Source organism: Rhinopithecus bieti, unplaced genomic scaffold, assembly GCF_001698545.2.
Source record: "Rhinopithecus bieti isolate Rb0 unplaced genomic scaffold, ASM169854v2 scaffold_29254, whole genome shotgun sequence".
Taxonomy (NCBI): Eukaryota; Metazoa; Chordata; class Mammalia; order Primates; family Cercopithecidae; genus Rhinopithecus; species Rhinopithecus bieti.
This window is the reverse complement of record NW_016813033.1, coordinates 124,986-148,615: the sequence shown is the minus strand read 5'-3', so window position 1 is coordinate 148,615 and position 23,630 is coordinate 124,986. Positions and strand designations below refer to the sequence as shown.

General features: G+C 39.9%; 1 protein-coding gene across 1 annotated transcript in view; it reads right to left on the bottom strand.

Moving 5' to 3' along the window:
- Positions 1 to 23,630, bottom strand: part of GALNTL6 (polypeptide N-acetylgalactosaminyltransferase like 6) — a 237,746-nt gene that overhangs the window by 100,692 nt on the left and 113,424 nt on the right. Inside the window, exon 4 of the mRNA XM_017847605.1 lies at positions 9,020 to 9,127. Coding sequence (XP_017703094.1) covers positions 9,020 to 9,127 — 108 coding nt within the window. The remainder of the gene's footprint in view (positions 1 to 9,019; positions 9,128 to 23,630) is intronic.

Here is a 23,630-nt window from a genome sequence, read left to right as displayed (position 1 = left end):
GAGCAAGCATTCTCCTTCATGAAGCACTAGCGGAATTGTGAATACAGGGAAATGTTCAGTTCTAATGGGGATAATGATAAAAATGCAATTAAAATTCTCTCTAGTCCACAAACTGGTCTCACCATGTAGTTTGTTTCTCAAGTGCTTTGAAAAAAGAAAGTTATATAAATGCTCAGTAACTGCCTGAAATGCCAAGGTCTCTAGGTAGGAGAAAGAATAACCAAAAATCAACTGAAAAGATACCATAGGAAGTGGAAGATAAATTCCATTTTAATTTCATTAAGAATGACAAAGTGAAAGTAATGATTAATCACGATAGCTTGTTATTATGCAATTATCTGGGATCACTATTCAGATATTCTATTTACATTATAAAATATTCCAATAGGCATAAACAAAAGCTAACGTTAAATCTTGGTCCTCATGTGATAGCTCAAGAAATGCTTATTATTGTCCCCATAGCTTGGGAACTACCTGACTTAATTACAAGCTCTGTTTTGCACGATGGAAAGCATCAGATTATTGAATCACAAGTCATAGCTGAGCTGAAACTTGGGAAAGCACCATGGAATATTTGAACAATTTAAATTGAGCAAAATTCCTTAATGTTGGGAAGAATATAACATCTGTGAGAGCTTTTGAGGAAAAAAATATTTAGAGTAAATAGGAAGAAACTAAACGTAAAAAATAGTTTTGAGGCTGTATATGGTGGCTCATGCCTATAATCCCAGAACTTTGGGAGGTCGATGCTGGAGGATTGCTTGAGACCTCCTGGAGTTCGAGACCAGCCTTGGCAACATAGTGAAACCCTGTCTCTACCAAAAATACAAAAATTAGCCAGACATGGTGGCATGTGCCTGTAGTCCCAGCTACTTGGGAGGCTGAGATGGAGGATGGCTTGAGCTCGGGAGTTCCAAGTTGCAGTGAGCACAGATTGCACCACTGCACTCCAGCCTGGACAACAGAGTGAAACCTTGTCTCTGAAAAATAATAATAATAAAAAAATGTTAACCAGGTGCGGTGGCTCATGTCTGTAATCCCAGCACTTTGGGAGGCTGAGGCAGGTAGATCATGACGTGAAGAGATCAAGACCATCCTGGCCAACATGGTGAAACCCCGTCTCTATTAAAAATACAAAAACTAGCTGGGCGTGGTGGCTTGCACCTGTAGTCCCAGCTACGGGGGAGGCTGAGGCGGGAGAATCACTTGAACCCAGGAGGCAGAGGTTGCAGTGAGCCAAGATCATGCCACTTCACTCTAGACTGGGTGACAGGGTGAGACTCCGTTTCAAAAAAAAATATTACTTTCTGCATTCTATAAATAAATGATTCCTAGCTGGGAAATGTAGTTAGTTTTGAGTTCATATGTGTTTATTGCAATCAGTCCATACTGTTTTTTAAACATTATTTCATATATCAATGGCCAACTTTACCTTCTAGGTAAAGTGAGACTCCGTCTCAAAACAAAACAAAACAAAACAAAACAAAAACAAAACAACAACAACAACAAAAAAAAAAACCCCAAAAAACACAAAAGTTTTGCGAGGTTTTGTGGGAAATTACCAAGTTTGAAAATAATGTTGTCCTTATCTCACGTATTTTTTTTATGATACTTGCAAACAGCAAGAGACTGTACCTGCCAGCAATTTGCTATTTTACTTTCTTTTTTAGTGTCTATGTTTGATATGAAAAAAATCTATGCATTACCTCCATATTGTTTAAAATTTTTAAAAGCAACATGGGATTCTATTGTTATTTGTTAAACTAACAAAATATATAGTATAGATAGTTTAAAAAATTCTGATGCCACTGGGTTAGGAATTAAGGTAGTAGATGAGGGTTGAGTGGCGAATAAATTTGTGTTTCATATTTTCTCATTTCTTCTTGGCTGACACAATGGTTTCCCTTGGCCTTATTTTTTTCATGCGTAACACAAGCAGGAAATGCCCAGAGTTTAAAAAGGAGATAGGGTGAGTGAGTGCTCTACCAGCGTTGTCTACCGGAAACTCATCCCCCTTGCAGGGGATGCCCCAAGGTGAAGAGACATTACATCACAAAGGGGTGGCTTGATCTAACTGGCAAGGCCCAATGCTGTTTGCTTAGGATACATAGCATGCTGTGTGCATTTCTGCCTGGCATATAGTAGGCACTTGATAAATATTTATTAATAGGATTTATCTAGCCTGAGACTTCTTTGAGGTTAGAGATGACATTTATCTTTATAGCATGCAATGAACTCACAGTATTTAATGATTTATTGAATCATTATTGTCACATTAATTTATGATTGACTTTTAGAGAGGATATCAATCATGGAGAAAAATGAAACATTATTTATGGAAAATGCCTTAATTTTTAAAATAAAAGCCCCTTCAAAGTAGAAGGTATTATGTTTTATGTTGTTTTGTTTTATTTTTGATACAGGGTCTCCCATTGTCACCCAGGATGGAGGGCAGTGGCTTGATCATGGCTCACTGCAGCCTTGACTTCTTGGGCTCAAGCAATCCTCCCACCTCCGCCTCCCAGGTAGCTGGGACTACAGTCACATGCCACCACACCCAGGTAACTTTAAAAAAAACACTTTTTTGGGGGGGGAGGTGGGCCTTGCTATGTTGCCCAGTCTGTTCTCAAGTTCCTGACCGCAAGTGATCCTCCTGCATCAGCCTCTTGAGGCACTGGGATTACAGGCATGAGCCACTATGCCTGTCCTGAGGTATTATATTTTAAACTGTGGCCAAGTCAGGAGAGAAGCAAACATATAATTTCAGTATGTGAATCATCTTTAGTTTTGAGCAAAAGTATTAGCCTTATTGCCCTTTAGGTTATATTGTACGGAAGAATTAGAGAAAGTTATTGTTTTCAGAAGAACTGCCTCTGCAACAAAATCCTAGCCATTTATGAGGGCTGAGTCTTGAGGGAAGATCCATCATTTCCTGCTTTTTGGGGGAAAACCCATGATAGGCCACCATGCCCCTGAACTCAATGATGGTTTCAAATAAAGCATCTGAACCCTGCAGTATTAAGAGCAGGAGAGAGAAGTGCTACTGCTGTTGGTGTCCGAGGTTATCGTGCTACAAGCTCTTATTTGCTGGGCAGCTTTAAGAGAGTACAGTGATTTACAGTCATCGGGAGAGAAAGGTCAATTTGAGGGAGTATAGATTTCCCATTCATCACCATACCTTCTAACCTTGTTGGTGATTTTATTTTCAGATATCAAACTAGTCATTTTGGTTTTGTTAATGCTTTTCCACGGTTGATATATTTTTCTGACATAAACAAGGGTGAGCTGCATTTGCCCGACATTGTACTCTTTTATTTCAGCTATTTCAGATGGGAAAGCTGGCACCATGGTCAACAATGAAGAAGCATTTATTAATCGACTTGGGGTGGTCTGGCTTTTACATTGAAGCCCTCCTCATTCCCCTCCTCCTCCTTTTCTCTATGCCTCCAACCTCCATCGTTTTCAAGAGTCTGAGATAATCTGTGGAATCAGCAGAGCTGGATGTCACCAGGGAGATGGCACAGAAAGGAAGGAAGGCATCTTGGGAAGTGTATGAAGAAGTCATTTCACAGCTGACAGAAGCACAACCAACATTCTCACTCAGACCTCAGACTTAGAACTTTGTGCCTGTGAAGTATAATAACCATAGGAAATCGTCAATGGTCATTACACTTTGCTAAGAAACCCTAGGTAAATGCATAAAGTCAAAAACACTTGTAACTTGTATGTAGATTAGCCTATTGGGTCATTAATCATAATTTGTTAATATCAAATATATATCGCTATATATATAAAATAATGCTATATGCTATATAGGGCATATATTTCTCTTTTGTTAAATCGTAATCTCAATTATAATATGACAGTCTATTAAAAAACAGTTTCCAAATAAGTGGACTATATAAGATACAGATTTCATTCCATAATAAGCTTTATTATTTTCATTTAACCCTTTTCTCATCCTCATGATATTCTGGCTTTGGAATATATGGATTACTGCTGCATGGTGTGGATTCTATGTTACCGTCAAGGCCATTTATTAAGAGGAGTTGAGATTTGTGTTTGACTTGTTCGTCACTTGAACTTCCAGGGCCTAGCACAATGACTGGCACAGTAAGCATTATTTTTTTTTTCAGAAGTAAACATTTATTTGCCAAAGAAAATCTGTCAAAAGTTTTGTGTGCTCTCAGAATTCTGGATGGAAAATCTGTAGGTATCTCCCCAGATCTGGGTGTCACAGACTGTCCCAGGCTGTCACTTAACCTTATCTAAAACCAATCTCAGTCTCTTACCCCTTTCCTCTTCCTCCCTTCCCTGTTTGTTTTTTTTTTTTTTTTTTTTTTTGAGACTGAGTCTCGCTCTGTTGCCCAGGCTGGAGCGCAGTGGCGCGATCTCCGCTCACGGCAAGCTCCACCACCTCCCGGGTTCACGCCATTCTCCTGCCTCAGCCTCCTTAGAAGCGATCTCAGCTCACTGCAAGCTCCAGTCTATCTCAAGCACTCTAGGAGGAACATTATGGTGAGGAGCATGAACCTCGACCAGACAGACCTCAGTTCATAGCCCCAGCTCTACTCCTTTACCATTTAACCTCTATCCCTTTCGCTCTAAGTTAACATTTTCAGGACTTGGGAAGCAGCCTGTATAATTTGGCTTTTATGAGATTTGACTTCAGTTTTAGCTCCTATCCTGAAACTAGAAAAAAATGTAGTCTCCCATGTTCTTGAATGGTTCTTATAGTTCTCCTTGAAGACGTCCTTCACATCCCTTGTAAGTTGGATTCCTAGGTATTTTTATTCTCTTTGTAGCAATTGTGAATGGGAGTTCACTCATAATTTGGCTCTCTGTCTGTTATTGGTATATAAGGATGCTTGTGATTTTTGTACATTGATTTTGTATCCTGAGACTTTGCTGAAGTTGCTTATCAGCTTAAGGAGATTTTGGGCTGAGACGATGGGGTTTTCTAAATATACAATCGTGTTATCTGCAAACAGAGACAATTTGATTTCCTCTTTTCCTATTTGAATACTCTTTACTTCTTTCTCTTGCCTGATTGCCCTGGCCAGAACTTCCAATACTAGGTTGAATAGGAGTGGTGAGAGAGGGTATCCTTGTCGTGTGCTGGTTTTCAAAGGGAATGCTTTCAGTTTTTGCCCATTCAGTATGATATTGCTGTGGGTTTGTCATAAATAGCTCTTATTATTTTGAGATACATTCCATCGACACCTACATTATTGAGAGTCTTCAGAATGAAGGGGTGTTCAATTTTGTCGAAGGTCTTTTCTTCATCTATTGAGATAATCATGTGGTTTCTGTCATTGGTTCTGCTTATGTGATGGCTCACATAAAGACCTGTTGGAATGAAGAGAAGAATCTCTTCTTTGAGATTCTTCCACCTATTTGCCACTCAGCCTCCTCAGGCTGTGCAAAGCGACACTCAGTGGACCTTTGCTGAGGAGCTGCTCACACTTCTGTGATGAAGGATGGCCAGTGCCATCCCAAAGAAGGAATGATTGTCACCACAGTCGTGCTGTCTTTCTAGTCTCCCTACAACTCTAGACATGAGCATCCCTTCCCTCAAGGACTTGCTGTTTGTTCCTGGTGGCAAGACACCACAACCGTGTCCTAGTATACTGACATTAGACCCTGAGCTGACTCAGTAAAACTGTCTAGGTTTATTAAAGACAAGTGAAAACTCTGATTCCCAGATGAAGCTGAAGTGTAAGTTACGGTGTCCTAGGTTTTTACATTTTGTGGGAAATGACAAAGTGATGTTAATTTTGTTTTGCCAAATAAGGGCACTAACAAAATTTATTATCTTGCATTCTATCTTTTCAATGAAAAAAAAAAGCTTATAGTTTCTGCATAAAAAGATGTTATTAAGTTGAACAGGTTTAGCTTTGGGATTATTCTTTTTCTTAGTTCACGGAGGCGGGGTGAAATGTTAGCCAGGAATTGGCTCTCATCATTAATACTGAGTTTGGAAACCACTGTTACATGAAACTTGTTAATTCAGTGGACATATTCTTGAAGGTCCTCTTTCAAGTTCTTTAATTTGAGAGGACTGAAGAAGGTCACAGCTATGGTGCTACTTTCCTCCTCTTCCCTATACCTATACATATCCTTATGATACATTTAAGCAATTACTTGTCTTTTACTGTCCTCTAATGGTTTCATATATGGATATCTTGTCTCTTCCAACCAGATTCGAATGCCAGGTAAATAGAAGGTACTGAAGAACTAATTTTACAAATGCATTTCTATAGTATACACCAACCAGCAGGTTGTTCAGACATTTGCATGTCTCTGTGTGTGTTTAAATATTTTGGAAGTCTTTTGGAAGCATCAATGTGAAAAGTGCACATTTTTGAAGAATTAAACGAGCTTTGTAGAGTAAGAAAACAAGCCTTTGGAGTCAAGTCTCTACCTTCGTCTCCATTTCCTGATGAGGCTGCAAGATTAAAATACCAATTGAGTAGACGTGGCCCTGCATTTGAAGCATAGATAAAGTCTCTCCTCATTTTTGATGATATAGTAATAATGTAGTGTGTAGCAAGGTAGTTGAAGTGCTCCTACAAAATATCAGAATTGCTTTTCATTTTAATGTACTTTTTTTAACTTAAAAAAACCGTAAAATGTTCCTCAGAGTGACAGTCAAGCTTCAATATTTATGACTTTCTGATTGCTCTAGCAGTTTAGAAAAGAAAAGAATAAAATGAGCCCTGAAGTAAAATTTGGGTGGAAAATATTAAAATTCAGAATTATGGACTTGTTTTCATTTAAATACGTATTCACTTTTTCCTGGAAGTTTTATGTGCCAACCCCAGTTTCTCTGTGTTTGACAATCCTTGAAGTAGTACTTAATCTCTTTCTTGAAAATATATGAACAGTTTTATTTTTTGAAATAGGTCCCTTTGGATGAGCACAACATTCTTCCACAAGCTTTTACACTCTACTTTAGACTACAAACCAAGCACACACACCCATTGTCTTGTAAGTGAATGGTTCTTTTCAGAGCACAAGTGGGGGAGCATATGAGTGAATGAAAGTGGATACACGAGAGAGCATTATTATCTTTAGGATATTTTAAACTGCTATGATTTATTATATCTACTCGGTTGACTGGTGACATGTGCTCTAAATTGCTCCATCATTTACTTTCCTGTGAACTCTTGTTTTCTGATTCATATGTCTTAAATCTTATGACTAAATCAAACCATATTTCCTTACCGAAATGCAGTTCTTTAATTACTTTATAATTTTGTGACTGCTTTTTCCCTTCAAATAGTGTATTTTGACAGCTACTTAGAGGAATATGTTATTGGTGTCTAATTAAATTTTTAATTTAGTTAAGGAAAGGGGGAATATGACCACAGGTTGGCATCTGTAATCTGAAAATACAAAATACAAAATGCTCCAAAATCCAAAACTCTTTGAGTGCTAACACGGTGCCAAAAATAGAAAATTCAACACATAAGTACTAACACAAATTTGGTTTCATGCACAAAATTATTAAAAATATTGTATAAAATTACCTTCAGGCCATGTAATATTAGGTGTATATGAAACATAAGTGAATTTTGTGTTTGGACTTTGGTCTCATCCCCAAGATATCTCATTATGCGTGTGTAAATATCCCAAAATCTGGAAAATATCTGAAAATCTGGAGAAAAATCTGAAAATCTGAAACACTCCTGGTCCTAAGCATTTCAGATGAGGGATACTCAGATTGTATTTCCGTTCAAGGTGTGTGTAAGGTCATGTTATTACTAGGAACTCTAATTGCTGTTACAGAATGTGGATGTGACTAAAGAAAAATGACAGTTGATGAATACTCTCAGAAAGGGAATAAGGAAGAACGACTCCCCCCACCCACGAAGATTCGCTGTAAAATTTTGTTATACTCATTAAAAAATATTTAAGTTTTAGTAACAACTTACATCTCCAGCATTTTCCTCTCTTAGCTCTCCTGATTAATTAATTCTTCAAAAAATATCTGAGTGTTCCCTAAGCCTTGTTTTAGGTTCTGGGAGTACAGCAGTAACTAACACAGACCAAAGCTCTAACCTTGTGTTACTGATACTCTAATGATTCCTGGTGAATTCGTTTATTTATTTTTACAAAAGCTTGTTATGTGAGCCTTATGTAAAAGATCCAAATAGTTGTATCTTGCAGCCTTATTAGTAAAAGAACCAAAATGAATAATTCAGGATTTGATTTCTAGGGTAGCAGTGTGATAAAATACTCTTTTTCTAGATTTGGATTCTGAGCAGTAGCAGGTACATATTGTGGTGACAAAAACTGACCCATCCCTGAAGAAAGTAATATGGAAAGCAGAGAAATTGTCAGGATTGTTTGGAGACAGCATTGTAAGACTGTTTTCCTAAACATGCATGAAAATATTTAAATGGCAGAAGAGAACAGCATCTTTGCATCTGGTTTACAAGAAAGGTTTTATTCAAAACAATATTGCAAAAAAGTCTTAGACTGAGCCAATTTTGAAATGTTGAGGATGGGGAGAAATTTGAGGCAGAGCTGGCCCTATTATAAAAGAGAAGGCAGAGTTTGGGCATCCACCTTTCCCCATCTCCCTTTACCCCTTTTTCCATCTGACTTATTGCAGATCCTGCCACATTCCATGTAGGTGGAGAGAACTGGCTGCCCCAGGTCCGCAGACCTACTCTGCTATTTGGCATTCATGTGAGCATGAACAACCACCTAGTTCAGACTTCATTTTCCCATCTACAAAATAAAGATAAGAACACAGACCTCAGAAGGTAATTGTGAATATTAAATATAATGTATGTGAAAATGCTTTGAAACAATTTGTAACAAGAAATAGCATAATGGTTAATACTTCTTTAAGCAATGGAAATAAGACTCAGAAGCACAGAAGCTCTCTATACACTGGAGAGCTTTTCTCAGACTGTGCCTTAGATTACCTATGCCATGGGCACGGCTGGTTACTCTGGTTACAGAAAGCCATATTGACCCCAGTCTGTTCTGATGCTGAGTTACTCACTCTTGCCAGGCTGGTCCCAGATGGAACTTTGTATGGAACGTACTTCCTGTAGATATGACCAACTCTGGAACATGGAACATCAAACATTTCTCCTCCACACATCCAAACCTGAAAAGGGAAAAATAGAACAGAAGACAGCAGTGAATTTCACACAAGAAAGGAATTATCAGTAGGACTCACAAACCATCTTAAAATCTCTAAAAGTCTTTAAATAAATAAGTTCTACTTATTATAAACGGCTAACCAAAAAAGAAAACCATGTTTTTTAAAATCTAGATTCATAAAAGTTTAAAACCAAAATACAGCTGAGTGCAGTGGCTCATGCCTCTAATCCCAGTACTTTGGGAGGCCAAAGAGGGAGGATCGCTTGAGCCCAGGAGGTCACGACCAGCCTGTGCAACATGACAAAACTTCATCTCTTCAAAAAATACAAAAATTAGCTGGGTATGGTGGTGTGCGCCTGCAGCGCCAGCTACTTGGGAGGCTGAGGTGGGAGAATGGCTTGCTGCAGTGACCTATGTTTGCACCACTGCACTTCAGCCTGGGCAACAGAGTGAGACCCTGTCTTAACTAAAAAAAAAAAAACGAAACTAAAATAGTAGTTCAATAAAATCTTGTTTCTATAGACAACATGTTGGCTTAAGAAAAATTCTCGTAAAATTTCATTACAAATATTGTATTGAACCCACATTTCATACTTAGACATCTTATTTATATAGATATTTGTTTCAATAATCTTGTAAAAATCATTTGAAGAAATAACATTTGAAATTAAAATGCTAATTTAAAATTTAACGTATAAAAGCAAAATTTTTAGGTGAATGCTTTAAGAGAACACAAGCATATGGCATCACAGTTTTAACCTGCATTCTGAAACCTTGTAGCAGTGCTAACCTTAAAGAATCAGAGTTTGCATTCTCATTTCTCCCCCCTCAACTGATTTTTTCTTAGGTACAAAAAATAATCAGTTAAAGATGCTGTAGCTATTCTTTTTTTTTTTTTTTTTTTTTTTGAGATTGGAGTTTCGCTCTTGTTGCCCAGGCTGCTGTGGAATGGCTCAATCTCGGCTCACTGCAACCTCTACCTCCTGGGTTCAAGCAGTTCTCTTGCCTCAGCTGCCCAAGTAGCTGAGATTACAGGCGCCCACCACGATGCTCAGCTAATTTTTTGTATTTTTAGTAGCGGTGGGGTTTCACCATGTTGGTCAGGCTGGTCTTGAACTTCTGCCCTCAGGTGATCCGCCTGCCTCAATCTCCTAAAGTGTTGGGATTACAGGCATGAGCCACCGCACCTGGCCCAAGATGCCGTACTTTTATATTTAGTAACAAAAGTCATGGTTATATTTTACCATGACTACCTTCTCAGACAGACGCACACTTAATTGTGGTTTTATATAACAGACGATCTATTATAAAAGAACTAATTATCAAAACATAAATCCAGGATTCATATAAGCTATAGTCTTAGCTATTTTTATTGTAAGATAAATGATTATAAAAAGAGATACTCTGATGGTTAATTTTATGACACAACTTGGCTGGACCACAGCGACCAGACATTTGGTCAAACACTATTCTGGATCTTTCTGTGAAGGTGTTTTTTGCATTCGATTAACATTTGAAATCAGTGGACTTTGAGTAAAGTGAATTACCTTCCATGATATGGATGGGCCTTATCCAACTGGATGAAGGTGTTAATAGAACAAAGTCTGACCTCTACTGAGCAAGAAGGAATTCTGCCAGCAGAATCCCTGGGTCTCCAGCTTGCCCACCTACTCTGAAGATTGTGGACTTACCAAGCTTCCACACTCATGTGAGCCAGTTCCTTAAAATTAATCTCTCTCTCCTCTTGGTTTTGTTTCTTTGGAGACCCCTGAGTAATACAGATACATATCTTGATTTGAAGTGTAATATTGAAAGAGGGAAAGAGAAATGCTTATGATTTCCTTTATATTTGCTTCCAATTTCTTTCACTAAGAGGAATGACACCCAAGTGAGAATGGTTGAGCAAATCATGATTAAGGTCAATGGAAGTCCAAGAAGGAAGAAATGCAATTATTAAAGCAACATTCAGTTGCTGTAATTGAGTTCAGGATTACTCATAGTATTAATTTCAACTTGATGGAATATTTATTAATGATTTGGATCAAGCCTTCAGAGATATGTGTGGGTGATATAAAGCTGGTAAGGGCAGTGGACAGTCTAAAGTAAATTATGAACATCTGGAAGGATCTCCACAGGATGGAGCTATGTTACAATGAACATAAAAAGTCAACAACAAACAACCGTCCCAGGATCTTAAGAAATCAACTCTTCCACACATCACTACTATGGAGAATTTAGGGACAAACGATATAGATCTATCTTCAGCCCTGAAGTCTTTTGCTAATTTCTGGATAAATGCTATTTATATTTCCTTCTAAAGGGAATTTTAAAGTGGAAAAGTGATGCGAACTCGGTCTTAAGAGAGGCAATTGAAAGAACTAAAGATGTGTGGTTCTGAGAAGATAAAATTCAGAGATAGCCTTTTCAAAGGACCTAATATTTGGAAGAGAAGTTTTGTAGAGCCTTTAAGAGATAGAACCAGGATTAATCACATATAGCTATAAGGGGGCAGATTTTAACCTAGTAGGAAGAAATTTCTAATAAAATGATTAAAGATCGAATGGACTTCCTGTATCACTAGATGTGTTGAAATCTGCAGCAGATGACACTGGGGATAAACATATGACTCGAATGGACATTTGATCTAGCTGATACTTTAAGGCAATTCTACAGCATGAGTTAGCGTTTATGAATGGTTATTATGCCCTTTTCATTAATTATTTCATATAATGCTCACAATTCAATGACAGACTTTACTGTTTCCCCAATTATGAAGGTGGGAAAATGGCAGCCTAGAGACGCTGAGTAGCTTGTTCAAAGCCACATAACTGGCCACTTCCAGAACTGAGATTTGAAAATCTAGTGGTTTACCTTCAGTGCCCACATGTTTAATTGATGTTGTATCTACAGATTATGCAAACTCTTTCTGTAAAGGGCCAGATAATAACTACTTTTGCCTTTATAGGTCATATGGTATCTTTTGCAACTCCTCAAATCTGCTAACAAATAGGCATGGTGTAATTTCAGTTAAACCCTGCTTACAAAAACTGACAGTGGGCTATTGTTTGCTGGCTCTTGTTCTATAGAGTAAGGAGTCCTTTCAAACACTGAAATTCAGTGATTCTAAGATAATATTATGTGGGAGATTATAGTTTCCAAGATTAGACACCACAATATCTTCCACTGCACATACCCCTCTGCAATGTGACCTTGGTAACCAATTTCCCATTAGGGGATCAGTCTATGTCTCCTCTCTTTGAATTAGGGTGGGCTTATGAATTCTTAGACCAGTAGAGTACAACAGAAGTGGTTGAAGATAGGTCATAAAAGGCTCATAACCTGTCCTCTGGGGCATTTGTTTTTGAAACTCTGGGCTTCCATGTGAGAAATTTGACTCTGAGGAATTTCACAATTGACCATTGTGAAAAAGTCCAAGCACCTGAGATGTCATACATTGGGTAAATACCTTTACTTAGGGTTTTATCTGCTGGCCAACATTAGCTGCCAGCCCTGTGAATAAAGATGCCTCTACGTGATTCCAGCCCCTTGCTGTTGAATCATCCTCCTGAGACTCCATATACCACAGAGTGGAAACAAGCTATCTCTTCTGTGCCTTTTTTTGAATTTGCGGCCCACAAAATCCAAAAGCTTAATAAAACAGTTGCTTTATGGTGTTAGGCTTTGTTATGCAGCAGTAGTAATTGGAACTACATATTTCTAAATCCATGATAAAGGTGAATTACTAGCACCGATAACCAAAGTTTATGGATCACTTATAGTTTTCATCTTATTCAATTGTATGGGATACAGAGCTAGGACTCAGCAATTTCCATGCTCATTTCCTCCTGGGCACACAGCCAAGTTATAATTCCCAGCTCCTTTGTATTTAGATATGACTATGTAGCTGTTTCTTGCCAGTGGAATGCAAATGGAAGTGATGTGCATCACCTCTGGGCGAAAGAAATCACTAGTGGACTTCTTTCTCTACCTTATTTATAATATATTTTTCCCTCAGAGACTGAGTAATTGCAGAAGATACAGAGGGGGTTTCTGAGGCCCTAGCAGATGGTAGAATCATTAAATGGATGGGGATGGGGTTGCTGAAAACTGGGTGAAGAATTACTCATGCCTCCTCCTCCAAATTGTGAGACAAGCAATAGAAAATTCTTATTTATGTTAAATTACCAAGATTTTGGATTTATTGTAGACATTGTTCCACCCTAATGAATAGTCATTTTTTTCTCAGCCTCTTTTGATATTTTTAATCAAATGTAGTGACTGTAATTATTTGGGAGATTACTTTAATTCTTATTCCTGCATTTTAAAGAGGTAGAATTTAAAAGCAATTCGACAACAGGTGATGGGGTGGAAAATGGGAGGGAGGAGAATGTTGGATAGTCCAGTGTATAATCAAATGTCAGTTCTTATTGGTCAAAGATAAGCAAATGTCAAGGCAAAGAAACTTTCTTATCATCTGCAGCTGGGAGATAGGAATTTGTTGGCAGAGCCTTTTATTTTTCACAAAAAAGTGACAATATTGATTAGCTTCTGGAGGTGGCCAATCTTTCCTGCAGGATTAGGAGATGGTGATAAGTGAGGACAAGATGTGGGGTCAAGGTCTGGAGCAAGGCCCTACATTTTCTGGCCTTAACCTATTCTTCACTTCATGTGATCTTGTAAAATACTTACAAAGTGAGCACAAGTGAACTAAATGCTTCTTAAGAGAGTATTTGCAGAATGAAAACTGCCACAATAGAAAGTTCAATAAATCATTATTGCTTTCTGTTATGGATTGAATGTTTGTATCCACGCACCCTATCAAACTCATATGTTGAAATTTTAACCTCCAATGTGGTGGTATTCGGAGGTGGGGTCCTGGGAGCTGATTGAGTTATGAGGGTAGAGTTCTCAAGAATAGAATTAGTGAACTAGTAAAGGAGACCCCAGAGAGCTCTCTCACTGTCTTTCTACCACGTGAAGATACAATGAGTAGTTGGCAGTCTGCAACCTGGTAGAGAGCCCTCTCCAGAACCCAAGAATGCTGGCACTCTGATATCAGACTTGTAGCATCCAGAACAGTGAGAAATAAATTTTTGTTATTAATAAGCCACTCAGTCTACAGCACTTTGCTATAGCAGCCCAAATGGGTAAGTAAGACTCTTTCCTTTTTAAGATACACCAAAACAACCTAATAGACACACAGTAATAAAATTTCAACTAATTATTCTCAGAGGGTCACTCTAACACAGTGTTTACAGATGTAGGTGCATAACATGACCACATCCTTGGTTGTTTAAAACAACAGACATTTACTGTATCACAGTTCTGTAGCTCAGGAGTCCATGAGGGCTCAACAAGGTTCTCCACCAAGGATCTCACAAGGCTGAAGTCTAGGTATCTGCTGGGTGGAGCTCTTACCTGGAGCCTCAGGGGAAGAATCTGCTTTCAAGCTTATTTAGGTTATTGGCAGAATTCAGTTTGCAATTGTGGGACTGAGATCCCCATTTTCTTGATGGCTGCTGACTGGGGACCATTCTCAGCTTACTGACACCATTTTTAGTTCCTTGCTTCACAGACCTTCTGTCCCAGCAGTGGTTAAACTCATGTGATTAGATGAGGCCTACCATGATCACCTCCTCTTCTTAAAGTGAACTGATTGATAACCTTAATTACATTTGTCTAATCTCTTTTACCATGTAATGTTGACATATTCATGTGAGTAAACCAAGGAAGAGGGTCATCTTAGAGTTCTGTCTACCACCATTTCCAAAGAATCAAAATTCCTGTCTTCTATTGATAACCTCATCCTGGTTCTTAAAATTCTTCTCCTCAGAAGTTTCTCTGTGTAGTTAAGTCAAATTCAAGAAACTCCTGGGCAGACTTTTTAAATTCTAAATTCAGTGTTGAGAAAACGATAGAATCCTAGGATTTATCTTTTTCCCTACATACTGCCCCTGTGATCACTTAAAAAAAAAAAGAAAAAGGCCATGCGCAATGGCTCATGCCTGTAATCCCAGCACTTTGGGAGACTGAGGAGGAGGATCACGAGGTCAGGAGACAGAGACCATCTAACATGGTGAAATACCGTCTCTAATAAAAATACAAACAAATTAGCCAGGTTTGGTGGTGGGCGCCTGCAGTCCTAGCTACTCGGAGGCTGAGGCAGGAGAATGGCGTGAACCCGGGAAGCAGAGTTTGCTGTGAGGGGAGACTGCACCACTGCACTCTAGCCTGGGCGACAGAGCGAAACTCTGTCTCGGAAAAAAAAACAAAAACAAAAAACATATATCTGAGCATACCATTCCTCTATCAAAATCCTTCAGTGGTTTTCTATTGCTCTTAGGGCAAAGTTACAACTCTTCCATAAAGGTTCCAAGACCTTGCAGGATCTGGCCTTTGCCTACTTGTCTCTCAGTCACTACCCTCCCACTCCCCTGGTCAGAGCTACTTTTAATTCCTTAGGAAGGATCAGGTTTCCCTCCTCAGAGCTTGCTGCCATCAGTTGTTTTCTCCAAAGAAATTTCTCCCACCTTCTCCTGTTCCCTTTCCTTCTTTCCTATTCCTTGTCTTCTCCTTTTTATTTTCCAGATTTCAGCTTAACTCACACTGAGCCCCCAGATTTGGTTGGGATTCCCTGTTTCATGCTCTCACTGTATCCTGTGCTTCTCATTCACATACTTCGTTAAGTGAACAAATACGTAGTGAGCACTCACTAGCCAGGCATCTGTCACCAGACTGAAGCTCTAATGTGTGACCCACTTAAAGGTTTGAGGACATGGAGCCTTCTTTCAAGGGGAGATAGTGTTGCCCGGAAGTGCAGGAATCCTCAGTCCTTAATAGTCTTGGGATAAAGGTTTTGGCCAGTTCAAAGACAGCAGAAAGCTTTACTTGAAGGGAAAAAGGGAGCAGAGAGTTTATTTAAAGGGACAGGACACTCTGAGAGATGAGGCAGAGCGGGCTGCTGAAAGAGAGTGGGCCAGGCACATCCTGAGAGTTCTGCATTGGATTTTTTCTTGAAGTTTTCACCTCTGTCTTAAGTCATCACCTTTTTTCTTTGTATGGTTTTCCCGCTTCTGCCTTAAGTCCCTGACCTTTCCCTGCCTAGTTCCCACCCCAGGCTTGTGGGACCCTCCCCAGTATGGTTTTGCTCTGTCCCCACACAAATCTCATCTTGAATTCCCAGGTGTTGTGTGAGGGACCTGGTGGGAGGTAATTGAATCATGTGGGCAGGTCTTTCCTGTGCTGTTCTTGTGGTAGTGAGTAAGCCTCATGCATCTGATGGTTACTGTAAGGGGGGAGTTTTCCTGCACAAGCTCTTTTTGCCTGCTCCCATTCAAGTAAGATGTGACTTGCTCCTCCTTGCCTTCTGCCATGATAGTGAGGCCTCCCTAGCCATGTGGAACCGTAAATTCATTTAAACCTCTTTCTTTTGTAACTTGCCCAGTCTTGGGTATGTCTTTATCAGCAGTGTGAAAACAGACTAATATACTCCCCCTTGGTGTGCATGCATGAGGCAGTGTTGGATACTAAGTCTACCTAGTGGCTGCATTGTTCATTAGCACCATCCCAGGACGGTTGTATAGAGGTCAGATCTATACTTACTGTACCTGCATATTTCTTAGGAATGTCTCTGCCCTCTGATACCGTTTCCTGTGCCCCCACCCAAATCTCATCCTGAATTGTAGCTCCCACAATTCCCAAGTGTAGTGGTAGTGAGAGGTGACAACATGCTAGCAGCCCTCGCTCTGGGCGCCTCCTTGGCCTCAGTGTCCACTCTGGCAGTACTTGAGGAGCCCTTCAGCCCACCACAGCACTGTGGGAGCCCCTCTCTGGGCTGGCCAAGGCCAGAGCTGGTTACCTCTGCTTGCTGGGAGGTGTGGAGGGAGGGGCGTGGGTGGGAAATGGGGCTGGCACGGTGCTTGCAGGCCAAGGCTAGTTCCGGGTGGGCATGGGCTCAGCAGGCCCCACACTCGGAGCTGCCCACAGATGCCCCCGCCCAGGGCAGCGAGAGGCTTAGCACCCGGGCCAGCAGCTGCAGAGGGTGTGCTGAGTCCCCCAGTAGTGCCAGCCTGCCAGCGCTGTGCTTGAATTCTTGCCTGGCCTCAGCTGCCTCCCCATGGGGCAGGGCTCGGGACCTGCAGCCCACCATGCCCAAGCCTCCCCCGCCAGCCTTAGGCTCCTGCACGGCCGGAGCCTCCCTAATGAGCACTGCCACCTGCATTGCCGTTCCCAGTCCCATTGACCGTCCAAGGCCTGAAGAGTGCAGGCAGGCAGCTCCGGACTGGCGGGCAGCTCCGCCTGCAGCCCCAGTGTGGGATCCATTAGGTGAAGCCAGCTGGGCTCCTGAGTCTAGTAGGGACTTGGAGAATCTTTATGTCTAGCTAAGGGATTGTAAATACACCAGTCAGCACCCTGTGTCTAGCTCAAGGTTTGTAAATACACCAATCAGTACTCTGTATCTAGCTAATCTAGTGGGGACTTGAAGAACCTTTATGTCTAGCTAAGGGATTGTAAATACACCAATCAGCACCCTATGTCTAGCTCAAGGTTTGTTAATAAACCAATTAGTACTCTGTATCTAGCTAACCTAGTGGGGTCTTGGAGAACTTTTCTGTCTAGCACTCTGTGTCTAGCTAAAGGATTGTAAACACACCAATCAGCACTCTGTCAAAATGGACCAATCAGCTCTCTGTAAGATGGACCAACCAGCTCTCTGTAAAATGGACCAATCAGCAGGATGTGGGTGGGGTCAGATAAGGGAATAAAAGCAGGCTGCCCAGCCAGCAGTGGCAACCTACCAGGGCCCTGTTCTCTGCTGTAGAAGGGTTGTTCTTTTGCTCTTTACAATAGATCTTGCTGCTGCTCACTTTTTGGGTCAAGGCTGCTTTTAAGAGCTGTAACAGTCACCGCGAAGGTCTGCAGCTTCACTCTTGAAGCCAGCAAGACCACAAACCCATCAGAAGGAGGAAACTGCAGACAAATCTGAACATCTGAAGGAACAAGCTCTGGACACACCACATTTAAGAACTGCAGCAGTCACTGCGAGGGTCCGCGACTTTCTTCTTGAAGTCAGCGAGACCAAGAACCTATCAATTCCAGACACAGTAGGGACCTGGTGGGAGGTAACTGAATCATGGGGTTGGGTCTTTCCAGTGTTGTTCTCATGATAGTGAATAAGTCTTATGAGAGCTGATGGTTTTATAAGGAGTGATTCCCTTGCACAAGTTCTCTCTTCCCTGCCACCATGTAAGATGTGACTTGCTCCCTTCTTGCTTTCTGCCATGATCCTGAGACCTTCCCAGTCATGTAGAACTGTAAGTCCATTAGACCTCTTTATTTTGTAAATTGCCCAGTATTGGGTATGTCTTTATCAGCAGTGTAAAAACAGACTAATAGACCCTCATCCCCTCCTTGTGAGCATGCACCTAGCTACATCCTGACAGATTAACTGCAAAGAGACGATTACTGGGTATCTTAAGGAGCGGACCTTCCCGCATAGATATTTCTCCTCCTCTCTGTTTATAACTAGTCTACTTGTTTTCGGTGATCTCTGAGGTGTTAGGTTTTTCCAGACCTCCATTTCCTCAGGGGCTCCTCATCCTGCTCATGTTTAGCTATCTGCCCACTCTAACAATAGCACTTAGGATAACTGCAATGAAGTGATTTCTTTGAGTGCTCCTGTATGATTTGCTTAGCATCTGCCTTCCCTCATTGGACTATAAATTCCATGACTTTTTCACTGCTCTATCTCCAGCTACTATTGAAGGGTTCAGCACATAGAAGACAATAAATATTTGTGAAGTAGATGAGTACAGTGGCTTCTTCCTTCAATTATACTTAGTGCTCCTACTTATGTGGAAGCCCCTAAGGCTTTTCTAATTTAGTGTAGCTTTACACAACCTCAGGGCCCCCTTACTTTTACTATAGCACACTGCTTCCACTATCTCTGATCTTGAATTGTTTTTGTCTCTATCTACTTGATATCACTATGCACAACTTTTTTTTTTCTTTGTCTTCCAATAACTGCACATTTCAGTAGAAGCATTCACATTCTGATACAGTAGATGGCTTAGGTTATTAGTGTGGGAACATGATTCATTGGGAAAGCACACTAATGTGGCAGATATCAAATTCTATATTTGTTCTGAAAGATATGGATTATATTTTTAAAAGACATTTTTTGTAGTATGATGTGATGATAGTCTAAAAAAATTGGTAGGCCTTATGTATTAGTCCGTTTTCATGCTGCTGATAAAGACATACCTGAAACTGGGAAGAAAAGGAGGTTTAATTGGACTTACAGATGCACATAGCTGGGTAGGCCTCAGAATCATGACAGGAGGTGAAAGGCACTTTTTACATGGTGGTGGCAAGAGAAAAAGGAAGAAGCAAAAGTGGAAACCCCTGATAAACCCATCAGATCTAGTGAGACTTATTCACTATCTGAGAATAACCTGGGAAAGACCAGCCCCCATGATTCAATTACCTCCCCCTGGGTTCCTCCCACAACATATGAAAATGCTGGGAGATACAATTGAAGTTGAGATTTGGTTGGGGACACAGTCAAACCATATCGCCATACTTTAGTATTTAACTCTTAGAGAAATATTTTACATTTGCAAATAATGTGTCTTCTTTTGATAGCATAAATATTTTGAAGAAATGTTATTTTACTTATGAATGAATACATACATTTTTTCTTTGCTTTTTTTTTGGGGGGGGGGACAGGGTCTTGTTCTGTTGCCCAGGCTGGAGTGCAGTGGGCAATCATGGCTCACTGCAACCTCTGCTTCCAAGGTTAAAGCCATTCTCCTGCCTCAGGTTCCCGAATAGTTGGGATTATAGAGGCCCACCGCCACACCCAGTTAATCTTTGTATTTTTAGTAGAGACAGGTTTCACCATGTTGGCTAGGCTGGTCTTGAACTCCTGACCTCAAGTCATCCACCTGCCTTGGCTTCCCAAAGTGCTGGGATTATAGGCATGAGCCACTGTGCCTGGGCTGGCATTTTTTCTTTTATCATAATGTAGTTCAAACTGATGGAATAATTAAATGTCTTATTTTTAAAACAATTTTCAGTATCAGTCACAACCTGAAATTTGGACATAGAGAATGTTAAATTCAGTAGAATCATACAATTATACTGGTCACATGAACTATCAAATTAGTTTCAGTAAGAAACTGGTTATAAGGAGGATAACAAGGGAGCATTATGATCAGGTATAAGATGAAGCATAATATGCTTTATGGAAATGATAATTCAAATACTCAAAAAAGTATTTATTAAAAGCATTCAGGCCGGGTGTGGTGGCTCAAGCCTGTAATCCCAGCACTTTGGGAGGCCAAGGCGGGCAGATCATGAGGTCAGGAGACCTAGACCATCCTGGCTAACATGGTGAAACCCCGTCTCTACCAAAAATACAAAAAAATTAGCCAGTCGTGGTGGTGGGTGCCTGTAGTCCCAGCTACTCAGGAGGCTGATGCAGGAGAGTGGTATGAACTCAGGAGGCGGAGCTTGCAGTGAGCTGAGATCCCACCACTGCATTTCAATCTGGGCAACAGAGCAAAACTCCATCTCAAAAAAAAAAAAAAAAAAAAAAAAAAAAATTCAGCTCCAAAATTGGCTTTCTCTCTAATCTTGTTTCCTATGATTCTTTACTTCCCTCCTTCTGCCCAAGCTATTCTGGCTTCTTTTCTGTTCATCCTACAAGCCACATACTCTGTCACCCTAGGGCTTTAATCTTGGCTGTTTCTTCTGCCTGGAATTGTCTTCTTGCAGAACTCCACATGGCTAATTCCCTCATCTCCTTCAAGTCGTAGCTCCAAATCCTTTTGGTTCATCCTACACTCTGAGTACACATCACCCTTTTCTGCCTGTGTTCTCACACCTTCTAACTCAGTAGATACCTTACTTATTTATTATATTCATTAAGTGATGTATCCTAGGCACCTATAACAGTGCCTGACACATGGCACTTTGTAGGTATTTGTTGACTGACTGAATGAATGAGTTATTGGTTTATTAATATAAAGTGAGGTTAATTCCAGACAACTGAGTTACTTAATGATATCTCACTCTAGCTAGCTGCCATTAAAAAAAAAACAGCTACGACCATAGTACATTCAAATGTAAATTTCAAGGGAATAAGCTTTTTTGAGCTTATCTTCATTCACAAGTGGTTTATTATAAATTAATGAGTAATGTTGAAAATACAGCACTCTCTCTATATATAAATAATTAAATTTCTAGGACCGGAAAATAACTTTCTAATTGTATGGTATGGCTTAGGCAGGGTAAGGTTGAAAAAATTCTTAAGACTAGACAGTCAAGCGCTTTACCATCTATCTACAAATTAAAATATTGTTAACCTGAAAAGCTTTGGGATATAGATTTTGAAAAGGGCTATGTCTATCATTAAACTACTTTTCTGGGCTAGATGTAATTAAAAACTACACCTTTTGGATCTAAAAAGGGTAACTTTGGGAAGATACACTTCCCAGAAAGCATTGCTTTCCTCTATTCCTAGAAATCTGGATTTTGAGGTTATTCTTTGAGATAGTGAGAAAAAAAGAAAAACTTATTTTGATTTGTCCTGATCCTCCTTTTCTATTTGTTGATCCAATTAAATAAAAGTAGAAATTGGAAATGTGTTTGCAGTCTTTAATGAGAATATGATGGTTTTATTTCCAGGGGAAAATTCCCTAGTTTCTTGAGTTAACCTGCTCAGGATTTTTTACAAGTCAGAAATGCTCTATTGTGTCAGTATAAAAAATGCGGTCAATCTTGCATTTAATGAGCTTCTAGAGGTCTGAGTGGTAGCAGAAGAGCTTCAGAGGTTACATTGTTCACGGGATCACTACTTTTAAGAAAGTGTTAATTTCTACAATAACATTAAGCAGCCTTAAAAGCAGTGATTTGGGGGTGGAGAATGGAACTTAGATGTATCACTTAATGTTTATTCAAAACTTTAAGTCTTCGGGAGAAAAACCTGGATTTGAACATCTGAAGAGTGCTTCTTTGGGTAAAATGTAATTAAGGACCTAACCTGTCATTTCCCTTAATTCATTATTCTTCAGCTTAGAATTTACATCAGAGGCAAAGCACCTGCTTTTTACCATATTTCCATATGTCTCCAGAATTTGAGTTTATTGCTTAGATTTTCTGGATTCACCATCTGCCAAAAATATAATCAAAGTTTTAAAAAACATTTTAAAAAAACTGACTTTCTGAAGTGGAACAGAAACTTCCTTCTTTTACAGAAATATTCAAACAGGATTTTCCTTTGCCCCTCACTTGGACTGTCAATCTTGCCACATCCTGATGGCAGGGGTGGGAACATGACTCAGGCCAGGTGAATTGAAGTCCTTCTCTGAGGTTTCATCATGCCGGCTGGAACTACCTCTCTGGTGGTGAAGCAGAAAATGAAAGCTTGAGAGCTTTCAGTGGCCATGCCTGAGGGGCAGGAGGAGAGTCCAGGAGAGGAAATGAAGCAGACACAGAGAGGCATGGTGGGGAGACATGCAGAGAAAAGGTCCTAGCAGCATTTGAGGTCCTCAGGTCAAGAGACTCATCCATTTTCCCGACTTTTGCACTGTTTCCGTGAGCTTCCTCCTGAATTCTTCCTTTCTTCTAAGTTAAAATGTGGTGGGTTTCTGTCTTCTTGCAAGTCAAATAATCCACATTTAAAAACTCTTTTCATGAACAGTGAGGGTTTGGGCTTCTAGGAGGGCCAAGGGTGCACTTTAAGACAATCACTCAGTCAAATGCTACTCAAATGAACAGCATTGCAATAAATACTTCAAAGAATCAAAGAGATACCTAGTTTTAAATTTTTTGTTAGGTTTTTTAAGCAATATTTGATATGAATATGTTTTCACCAAAATAAAAAATGTAAAGACTCTTAAGTGTTTATAATGGTGTTTGTAAATTATTTCTATCTCTAGGAAAAGTTGATACACATTCAGAGTGTGGCACAGTGACCCCAGCTTCAATTGGGCAGGTTGCCACCAATTTCTGTGTCTCATTGTCATCTTCCATAAAGTTGGGGTAATGTATCTACTTCATAGGTGATTGTAAGGACCAAATTAAATAATACAGCATCTGGAGGAGGCACATTATAGGTGCTCAAGAATGGTGATTACACGACATAGTCTACCTAGTGGACAGCCTATTTTTCTGGTATGCTGGGGGGTTACATGAGGTGGTTGATGTGTATCCACATGTTGGTGTCCATGAGAGGATTCAGGGCAAATCATAACATGTAGGTCTGTGAATGTGTGTGTTGGGGGAAGGATGGCATTATATGTATTCTCAGCTGTTTGGAGAGGAAAACAGAGTACTGGGTAACTTCTGTTGGCCTTATGTGTTATAGGTTGCTGACCTTGATGTCGAATATAAAAATCAAACTTTATTTATTATTATTTTTAAATTATACTTTAAGTTCTAGGGTACATGTGCACAATGTGGAGATTTTTTACATATGTATATATGTGCCATGTTGGTGTGCT